An 11,274-nucleotide genomic window follows, 5' to 3' on the forward strand; every position below is an offset into this window, starting at 1 on the left:
TGTCCGCCGCCGTGGTCGCCGCCACAGCCGCACAAACAGAGAGAAAAGAGGAAAACATACTCAAGGCGGTGGCGGCCTCATGCAGCTACTCGTGCGGCTGCTGCGCCGCTGCGGCTTCCTCCGCGGTCGCCTCCGCCGCTGCAGCTTCGTTGATCGTCAATGTTCTGGTTTTGGCGGTTCCTTTGCAGTTCCGGCCGTGGAGGGAGCTGTGCTCCTCGAGCTCCGCCTTCCGGTCGAAGGCGGAGCCGCAGAGGCGGCACTTCTCGCTGCTCCTGCGGTGGACATCCTTGTTATGAACGACAAGCCCATTCACGGTGAAGAGCTTCCCACAGTTAGGATGGTGACACCGCTGCATGGCTTCCTTCGGGAGGGAGGAGTAGGAGGAAGGAAGGAGAGGGTGGAAGGGATGAGGAGAAAGGAGAGAGAGAGAGAGAGAGAGAGAGAGAGAGAGAGAGAGAGAGAGAGAGAGAGGGAGGGAGGGTGTTTGTTTTTGCGCGTCGTGGTATTTATAGTCCGAGGCGTGGGGGAGGAGGAGGAGGAGGGAAAGTGGCGGGATTTCGAAAAGCGAAAATGGAGAAAAAAGAAAAAGAAAAGAGAAATGGGTTTTTATAATCCCCGGGCGTGAGCGCAGAGAGAGGGAGAGAGAGAGAGGGGTAGAGGAGGAGGAGATTCTCCACCGGGGATCGGCACGTCGAGTCGAGTGCTTGACCTGACCCACGGCCTCCGTTGACTCGCATGCTCCGTCGACGGCCACCGTCCGTCCCACTTCGCCTCCTGCGGTGTCCAAGGACCGAGCGATGCCTCAAGCTCCGCCTTAGATCGGAAGGCAGAGCCGCGATGGCCAGATTTCTCCTTGCTCTTGCGGTGGACGGTCCTTTTTATGATCGGCAAGCCCATTCACGGTGAAGACCATCCCGCAGTTGGGATGGGAACACCGTCGCATGGCTTCGGGAGGGAGGAGTTCGAGGAAGGAAGGAGAAGGTGAGAGAGGAAAGAGAAAGAGAGAGAGAGGGGTGTTGTTTTTTGTGCGTCCCACTTCGCCTGTGGTGTCTGAGGATCCGGAGTTGTTGGAGCTGGTAAAACTTGGTAGTTTGATTGGGAGGGTCGGCCCCTCGTGTTTCGAATTTTTGGGCATTTTTTCTGTCGTGATTGCTGTCTCGTCGGAGTGGCTCCTTCTGCTTCGGCTTTGCCAGAAGTCCTGGAACGAAACGAAGGAGCCCCTTTCTTGTTGAGTGGGATGTGCTTGTGTTTAGCTCTTGTTGGGTTTACTAATTTCGATGCCAATTTGCTAGCTCTGAGCTGGATTACTTCTTAATGTTAATGGAATCCTTTGCAGTCGCCCCGTGGCTCTGTTACCGGATCATACATTCTCTTGCTTTTTGCTGGGTGAATCTGTTTGATGCGAAAGTCGAAGATAGTGTCATCCGCTTCCTTAGTCGCTGTCAGGTACCGATGCCTTGATTTTTCACACTGTATTGAAGATTTTCTGGGTCATTCTCGCCATCTATAAGTTACCTCACTTCAAGGGGACATTACCTTCGTATTTTATGCTCGTCAGTTGGTAATGTGATATTCTCTTCGTGTTCATCTCATGAGGATTCTTCTTAATTGATTTCTTGCATTATGTGAAAAGGAAAAAGTTCAATCTATTTTATAATTACGGATTACATCAATATATATAGTGCGAGTATTAGGGCTCACTAACAATGAAAAGACTAAACTACCCTTTAACACTCCCCCTCAAGTTGAGGCATAAATATCAAAGAGCCCCAACTTGTTACATAAAGTGGTCACTCTACTACCCCGCAATGACTTAGTGAAAAGATCAGCAAGTTGGTCTTCAGTCTGTGTGTATTGAAGTGTTATGTCCTTGTTCTGAATCTTTTATCGCACAAAATGGCAATCCACTTCGATGTGCTTCGTGCGCTCATGAAAAACTGGATTTGAAGCGATATGCATAGCAGATTGATTATCACAACACAGAATTGAGGAAGTTGAAGATGGCATGCGAAGTTCGGATAACAACATCCTCAACCAAAGCAACTCACTAGTTACATGAGCCATGGCCCGATATTCTGCCTCTGCACTTGATCGAGACACTACCTGTTGCTTCTTACTTTTCCAACTCACAAGATTGCCTCCCAAGAACACACAATAGCCAGAAGTTGATCGCCTATCAGTAGGACATCCGGCCCAATCAGCATCAGAGTAGCCAGTAACACTAAGATGTCCATGATTCTTGAACAGGATCCCTTTACCTGGTGCTCCCTTTAAGTACTTAACAACACGTAGTACTGCCTCCCAATGTGTAGTACGAGGAGCACTCATAAATTGATTAATCACGCTAACGGCAAAAGAAATATCTGGTCGAGTGACAGTTAAATAGTTGAGCTTACCCACTAACCTTCGATACCTACTGGGGTCATGAAGAAGGTCCCCGTGTTCTGCATCAAGTTTCACATTAGGATCCATTGGAGTATCGACAGGCTTAGCTCCCAGAAAACCAACCTCACTGAGGATATCCAGAACATATTTTCGCTGTGATAATGAGATACCATCACGTGAGTAGGCTACCTCAATGCCCAAGAAATACCGTAGACAACCCATATCTTTTGTATTGAACTCTGCCTGTAAAAACTATTTCAACTTTTGTATGCCTAGAGAATCACTACCGGTGATGATAATATCGTCCACATACACAACTAGGAGAACACACACCGCAGAAGAAGTGGAACTAAACACAGAATGATCCACAGTGCAACGCCGCAAACCAAACCGAATAACTGCATCACTGAAACGACCAAACCAAGCACGAGGAGACTGTTTCAACCCATATAATGCCTTGCGTAGGCGACAAACACTAGTAGACTCCCCCTGAGCAACAAACCCTGGAGGTTGCTCCATATATACCTCCTCTGCCAAGTCGCCATGAAGAAAGGCATTCTTGACATCAAGCTGATGGAGAGTCCAGCCATATCGGACAGCAAGAGAAATGAAACACGAACAGAAGGTATCTTTGCAACAGGAGAAAACGTGTCATCATAATCAATTCCATAAGTCTGAGTGTAACCTTTGGCAACCAAACGTGCCTTCAGACGCTCAATAGAACCATCCGGTTGAAACTTCACTGTGAAAATCCAACGACACCCTACAACCTGTTTGCCAGCAGGTAACGGTGTAAGATGCCATGTCCCATTATGCTGTAGCGCTTGCATTTCATCCTCCATAGCCCGCCGCCAACCTGGATGAGCAAGAGCCTCTGCAACAGTACTTGGCACAGACACTTCAGATAAAGAAGTAACAAAAGAGGAATATGTAGGAGAAAGATAATCGTAGGATAAAACCTGAGAAAGAGGGTGACGAGTATGTGTATGACAAGACAAACCAGTATAGGGGGCAAACCGGGAATTAGGTTGACCAACACAAGAACGCGTACCTTTGCGCAATGCAATAGGAATATCAGTAGTAGGATTAGGCTCAGAAGAAACTGGTGGATCAGAGGCCGAGGCATAAATTGGTGGAGAATCATGCATATCCAATGTAGGCGATGACTGTGCTACCTCACGTTGAACAGTACGACGCCGTTGATAAGTTTTGTCGGCAAACTGAAAATCTGGCGACGTTCTAGGTATGCTAGACAAGGGGATAGGTGGTAGGGGGACTATGTCCGAGGACAATGTATCTTCATAAGGAGACACCGGTTGAGTAGAAGAAGAGTAATATGATTGATCCTCGAAAAAGGTTACATCTGCCGAGACATACAACCGCCGACTAACCGGATTATAACACTTGTACCCTTTCTGAGTTCAAGAGTACCCAAGAAATACACACTTGTCAGCCCGTGGATCGAGCTTATCATGACCAGGAGCAAGATGATGCACAAAGCAAACACAACCAAACACACGCAGCGGTAAAGAAAAAAGTGGACTCACAAGATGGAGAGTAGAGAAAGGTATCCCTCCACGAAGAACAGAGGATGGGAGACGATTTATGAGATAGCATGATGTAAGAATAGCATGCCCCCGGAACATTTTTGGGAGGTTCATATGAAAAAGTAGACAGCGAGCAACATCCAAGAGATGGCGATTTTTTCGTTCTACCACCCCATTCTGCTGGGGAGTATAGGGACAAGAGGTCTGATGCAGAATTCCATGAGATGTAAGAAATGGTTGAAAACCAGAGGAAACAGCCATATATTCTTTGGCATTATCGGAGCGCAAACATTTAACAGAAACATGATACTGATTGAGAATTTCAAAGTAAAACATACGAAAACTAGAAAAAACTTTAGTTCGATCTTTTATTAAATATAACGATGTTACACGAGAATAATCATCTACGAAAGTAACAAAATACTTATAACCAGATATATCACTGACACGACATGGTCCCCAAACATCATAATGGACCAACTCAAAAGAACTTGACACACGACTCTGGACACGGGAAGGGAAAGATACTCGATGATGTTTGCCAAATTGACAAGCATCACACTGGATAGGACTCCTAAACGATGAAACATTAGAAAAATGACGAAGTATGTCAGGCGGTGGATGATCCATACAACAATGCATCTTAAAGAAGTCAGAGGCGGTACTCTTCTGAATAGTGGTACTCTTTTGGACGGCAGCAGCAATAAGATCTTTGTTTAGGTAGTACAGCCCATTGGACTCATGCCCTCCACCAATCATCCGTCCGGTCCTCAGATCCTGAAAGACACAACCAGTGGAGGTAAATGTCACAGAGCAATTCAAATCTTTGGTAAGGGAACTAACGGAAAGCAAGTTATATGGAAAAGTTGGTAAATGGTAAACAGATGAAAGAGAAAGAGAGGGACCCAAGGTTACATTCCCTTGGCCAGTAATGTGGGATTGTGAACCATCGGCAAGTGTAACAGAACTAAGTGACATAGAGGTGATACCAGATAATAAGTTAGAATTACCGGTCATATGATTTGTAGCACCTGAGGCTACGACCCATGAAGTGGGCGCAGAAGAGAGTAAACAAGACAAACTACCTGAAGAAGTCTGTGCCAAAGTAGCAGTAGGAGCTGAGGAATTCTCCACCTGGTGGGAACGTACTAAGGACTCATACTTAGCACGAGACAACATAATGGTGTTAGGCAGTTCTCGTGACTGATCAGGAACCTTCTGCACTGGAGACTCACCTACATCAGCATAAGCAGCCTGTGGACGAAGTTCGGGATGTAGAGTGTAGCAATAATTCTCAGTATGGCCAGCTCGTTGACAATGGTTGCAATAACGTGAACTTCCAGTACTCCTACCACCATCTCGGCCACGACCAGGAGAAAAACCAGATCTACCATGACCACGAGGACCACGCCCTCGGCCTCCACGACCACCAGACAACTGAGAAACCATAGCATTTGCTACTGGTGCAGAATAGAGTGCAGATGATGAAGTAGGCATGTATCGAAGGACCCGAGAAAAGACCTCATCAACTGATGGAAGAGTACTCTGAGAAGTAACCTGCTGTCGGAGAGAAGAATGAGTAGGACCAAGCCCTCGGAGAAATAACATAACTCTCATATCTTCCTGACGCTTGGCCAACTCTCTAACGTCATCGGTAGCAGGCAAATAAGTGTCCAGTCTCTCGCAAAGAGTGGCAAACCTAGAATAGTAATCAGATATAGACATATCTCCTGCACGTAGATCAAATAACTCTTCCCAAACATTACAAACACGGGTCATGTTATCTCTTCCTGAAAACATAAGAGCACACTTGTCCCAAATGGCTTTGGCTGATGTACACCGCATAAACTGAGGACTAATCTTGGAATCCATAGTATTCCACAACAATGTCCGAATGGCAGCATCGCCAGAGCGCCAATCATCCAGCTTTGCTTTATCCGAAGGTGGAGGTGAAGTCAGATAACTTAACTGCTTGGTAGCCAACAAATACGTCTCAACCGCCATAGACCAAGAAGGGTAATTGGTCCCATCTAGCTTGACAGAACTCAACTTCAGATTAGTAAGACCGGTATCCATACTCATACTTGATTTAGGGTTTCTAGCCATGCGAAAATTTAGTGGAAAATTGAAAACACTATCATATATATGTGGCTGTGCATGAGTGGGGCACTAATACACCAGACCATCAAATTCGCAGATGCATGTCAGGAAGAGATCCTAGCCGACTGTTGCACGTCTGCACCATATTCACTCAGGACAAAGAAAGAGCTTGATAGCATGTCGATGTTCGAAGGGCCAGAGAGATTTAAAGGTTAGTGCGTGTATTTCGGGGTCTAGTGACAACCCTTGTCTGACTCTTTTCCCAAAATCACGAAGTTTCCCATTTAATCTAAAAACAACTGAACAGAACTCCACCAACAGAACGGAACAATGCCAATGAATTTGCCTCGAGAATTCCCGACGAATAGCAGAAGACAACAACGCCCATGAATTTTCCTCGAGAATTCGAAATCTGCCTATTTTCCCAAAAGCAACTTCGATTCCTTCTCCAATTTCCAAAATCAGCTTCAATTCAGAATCTGCTCTCTCTCCCCATTGACTACCAAGTCAATTCCTACGGCCTTGGATCACAATTAACACAAACAATACACTCTAATGCAAGAAAGAGAACTTTACCATTGGATGTGCATATCAAGTACGACGGTTTTGATGCGACCTAGCGTGAGGCGGGACTCGCGCAAAGAGGGTGCGCGACCCGCGCGAGAGGCGATGCACGAGAGGAAGAGACGGGCAAGCTATTCCGGCAAGGGGTCGATGGCGGCGAGTCGTCGCTTCTTCAACTAGGGTTAAAAACCCGCTTTGATACCATGTGAAAAGGAAAAAGTTCAATCTATTTTATAATTACGGATTACATCAATACATATAGTGCGAGTATTAGGGCTCACTAACAATGAAAAGACTAAACTACCCTTTAACACATTATACTGGTGTGCCGGACCAGCACAGATGCTCTCGCTGTTGTCTGAGTATTAAAATGGAAAGGTTCCGAAATGGTCTAAACCATGAGCTGTAGTTGAAGCTTATGTGCTTCTGAGAGCAATACTAGTATGATCTTAGCAAAGAAGAAGTTATCGGAATATAATTCCATGCATCACTCTGCGGGCTTCCAAATGTTTTGGTAATTGTTTCGGTAATGTCGTTTTGTGTCATCTCATCACGTGATAACTTGGGAGCGGAAGGAATTTCTAGCACATCGTCTCATGTCGCCTTTCTGTCAAGGATCTTCTTAGAAAAGTTGTATTCTTTACTCTCTGATCTGTTGTGCACTTGCTTCTCTTGCTTAGCTTCTTCATTTGCTTTTAAGGTGATGCTGATGGCAAAGGAAATGTGAGAAAAGAAGAGCTCTACCAAGCTTGTGTGACTCTCGGGGTGATTTTCAGAACTCGTCCATCATTTTGTCCACATTTTGAATTGTCTAATGTGGAATCTTGTATGAAGATGCCACGCCAACAAGTTAAAGTCGTGGACCATCCAGATTTGCAGGTACCATCTGATAGTGAAGTCTATTATTGTCTATCTTCATGTCATTAGAAATGTCGGCTTGAGTTATCTTTAACTTTATCTATTATCACCAGGATGGTTTTGGCAACAAATGGAATCGTAACTTATTATCCAAGATCATAGAACAGGAAGCCCTTGCTCGTGGCATTCATGCGGTAAGATATTGACTGAAATTAGGCACTTTAATTAATCTTTCTGAAGTCAGATGCTCTCCGCCCCTGTTTCCATATTCGCCTTTGGTAATTTATGCTAGCAGTCATGAAATTTCTTCATTTGTGGTGTATGCATTGAGTATCTTTATCCACTATGTCAAATTGAGAACTCTAGCTGCTCTAGTAACATAGTGAGTGACCTTGCTCGTAGGATGATACTCATCAAATGGGCTTCTCAGGTTATCACTTTTGATGATTATGGTGTTTCAGGCCATTGCAACCATCGTGATGTGCATTATGGGGTTCGGTTAGTGAAACGTCTCAGCTACTGTCTTTCCCTATCTGTTGCATCTTATATATTTTCCAGTGATGTCCTTTATGCATGTGAGGTATCTTTAATATGATTAGCATTCAACTGTACTAATGCACTGTATAATCTCTCTCTCTCTCTCTCTCTCTCTCTCTCTCTCTCTCTCTCTCTCTCTCTCTCTCTCTCTCTCTCTCTCTCTCTCTCTCTCTCTCTCTCTCTCTCTCTGCTTTTCTTAATGCACTTTGTGAATCAAACATGGTCAGTGGCTTATCACTCACCTTGTCACATGACATTGGTTTATCCACTACTAATGAGGGGATTGATCTGTTCCAGCCGCAATTCTTTAACTATGGCGTACCTAAATTGTTTATAAGTAACCTTATTCTTCTTTTCGTGGCATTCTGGTGTGGACAGGAATCTCCTTCAAGAGACGGCACCAAGAGGTATCGATGCCTGGGAACTTGTATGTTTTCTTTCCCTTGCTATGCCTTACCTTTATATTTTCACTATCATGAGCTATGGTCTGAAAGACTATCGTTATAAAACAGTTCAACCTTTGGAATTCGGCTTCTTAACTCTTTGACTCTATACTTACTAGTTGTTCTCTCGGTTCAGCACTTCAAATGATAGTTCTTGTCACTTTATTATGGACAATTTTGTTAGTTTGATATGATATCATCGCTCTGCGAGATTATAATCCAGCTGCCAAATGTTGAATGATTGTTATATTTTTGTCTTGGATGTGATGTACTGTGCTGTATTTTATCTCCATGTCTTTGATGTTTTGCAGGTAAGTACCAACATCTTACTCTTTGGATTAGTTTGTTGTGCAAACAACGTCAATCGGTGAGAGTAAATGCGCAAAATATCCACATGACCGTTCGAGATAAAGCAACGTTGCTTTAAACGCCATTGTGCAAGGGCCACGGGTGTTGAAAAATGAAAAGCTTCTCTCCCTTCTTGTCATTCTTATTTGCTTTTGGGCTGTTTTTTCTCGGACTCCGTTCGTTCACGTAGAAGAAAGAAGAAGACACGGTGAGACTGAGTTTGGTTGTGGAAGAAGAGGGACAAGAGAAGGAGAATAAGGGAAGGAAAAATGTCATACACATTTTCCATTTATTGTTCAAGGTATTCATGGGTTTTATGAGATTACTATTGCCAAGGTCTATTTCTTCCCTTCTCAAGCCTACACTATAGTTGTCCGGCAATCCAACATGTTTAAATGGCAAAACTGCTCATAAATTTATCTGTTAAATAATGAAATGATGTTTCACGCTATATTGAAGATTTTCTGAATCATTCAATTGCAGGTTTTTCTCGCCAACTGATGGGTTTTAGTAAATAAATGGGCCGCCCATGTTGGGCCAAACCCAGCCCATTAACCTTAAAAGAGCCCATGAAAGAAAATAACCGCAAATGGCAGTTATTTTGTGGGAACAAAAGTGAGATGAGAAAAACTCACGTATGCCCTAAAGTGTGTATGAATTTGTTTCATAATCCAGAAGTAAAAACTCTCACTCACTTGAAACTAAAAAAAAGCAAAGAATGATCGCTATCTCTCTCTGCAATAGGGGCATTTAATTTGTGGCAAAGAGGTATGTTCGTTTACGTAATATGCTTCGTTCGATCGGTGATTCAAGTATAGAGTGGGCACGTTTTCCGCGTTTTAGAATGCGTTTTCGAGATTGTGTTTCTCTTCATTGGTATCAGAGCATGTGTTCTTGTTTCCTGATCGTTTAATATGCTTATAACACGGATTGATGGCCGGAATTCGTGAAACGGCGCCGACGAACGCTCGGGTATGAAAACTGACACCCGACCGTACTGTTGGGGATCGTTTCTCGAAATTCCGTGCGATAAATTTTATTTTTGAAGGCATAGGGTCGTATTGCTCGTCGAGACGAGCAAAATGACGGGTGGCACGCCGCCGGGGGAGGCCGGACGCGCCTCCACGCGCCGCCGCGAGTGGCGGCTTCGCCGGCACGTGCGTCGCACGTGCCCAGCGGTTGCCACGCACATGTGCGATGCACGCGCCATGCGTGTGCGTGTGGACGTGGCTAACGTCACGCTGACGTCAGCTACGCCGGTTATTTCTTCTGGGCCGAAAGGCCCGGCCCGACAGGCCTAACCCGATCCGACCTGGTTTATGACCCGTGACCCTATCCTGCTGACCCGTTGACCTGACCCGGTCATCCGTTGACCGTTGACAGTCGTTGACCATCGTTGACCGTTGACCGGCGCTGACCCCAAGAAAAAAAAAAGTTTCTGTCAGGTTGAATAGTCTCGTGGGAGCTCTAACTGGAGCGTTCTTGGCAACAATATGTGCATACTGGAATGTCTATTGTGATGTTCAATGGATTATGTGTTAATCCTTTATTGTTCTGCATTTGTTGCAAGAACAAAGGCGCGCCATTGACACACACCGATAGTCGTGAGGTGGATGAACAAATGAATACACTCGCGAAGTTGAAAACTGATTTAGCTACCTATCGGTGGGATGGATGCCACATGGAAATGCACATCATGAAGGTTAACAAGATGATGCGGGCTATCATCTCGAATGGATACCATATGTTGGATTCAGAAAAGATTGATGCCCTAAGAACCACTCTTCCATATGAGTGGAAAATGCTGATTGATGATTTGTGGAAGGGTCCGGAGATAATATTTTATGAGGATGGTGGATGGGATGACGGGGGTGATCTATGGATTCCAGAATACAAAAAGCTTGCTGTGGATTTTCTTAAGGAATTCATAAGGATTGGGGCGAAAAAGACGTCGACCCTTAGGATGAACTCATCCTGGCGCAGAATGAATGCGCCATGGGGAAAACCCAAGGGATTTCCAACGGTCTTTTCATGGCTGCCCGATACGACCATCGATCTTTCAAAGGGTTTTGACAATGAGGAATTTCTTAAGTCTTTTCCCAGTTCTTAAGAAAATTAGGAATCGTTGGCTTTATTTTATCTTAGTTTTGGTTTTAGATATCCTAGGTGGATATTACTGTTCATGTTGATGTTGATGTTTTCTTTCCTATGCTGGATTGGTTCCTTATGTAAATAGTTTTTAATGAATAGATGTTGATGGATATTTTCTGTTATGAATAGTTTATGGTACTATTCTATTATAATATTTGTCTTATTAATATTATATGGTTGAGTGGGAGTTCTAAAAGTTTTAGTAACTTTAAAGAACGTAATTTTACCTTAATGATTATATTAACGATAATTTCACATTAGGATTTTTAGATGATGATTGGGAACATAGTGAACTTTCGAATCTAAAAACTATGTGAATTACTCATTAATATAATCAGTTT

General features: G+C 44.2%; 1 protein-coding gene across 5 annotated transcripts in view; it reads left to right on the forward strand.

Annotated features, from left to right (window-relative positions):
• LOC115690680 (uncharacterized) overlaps positions 1-9,046 on the forward strand; it is a 36,876-nt gene extending 27,830 nt beyond the window's left edge. The window contains exons 1-6 of one of the 5 annotated variants that reach the window (XM_056302503.1): positions 1,176-1,446; positions 7,297-7,475; positions 7,568-7,648; positions 7,885-7,952; positions 8,370-8,418; positions 8,746-9,046. In XM_056302503.1, coding sequence (XP_056158478.1) covers positions 7,425-7,475; positions 7,568-7,648; positions 7,885-7,952; positions 8,370-8,418; positions 8,746-8,805 — 309 coding nt within the window. In that variant the 5' untranslated portion in view covers positions 1,176-1,446; positions 7,297-7,424 and the 3' untranslated portion in view covers positions 8,806-9,046. Of the gene's footprint in view, positions 1-1,175; positions 1,447-7,001; positions 7,476-7,567; positions 7,649-7,856; positions 7,953-8,369; positions 8,682-8,745 lie in introns of those variants that run through there. The other 4 variants (XR_008814306.1, XM_056302495.1, XM_056302501.1 and 1 more) reach the window with 4 other exon arrangements.
• Positions 9,047-11,274: the final 2,228 nt, after the last annotated feature.

The sequence above is a fragment of the Syzygium oleosum genome, unplaced genomic scaffold (assembly GCF_021117445.2).
Source record: "Syzygium oleosum isolate NSW1041296 unplaced genomic scaffold, Sole_v2.1 Sole_v2.01, whole genome shotgun sequence".
Taxonomy (NCBI): domain Eukaryota; kingdom Viridiplantae; phylum Streptophyta; class Magnoliopsida; order Myrtales; family Myrtaceae; genus Syzygium; species Syzygium oleosum.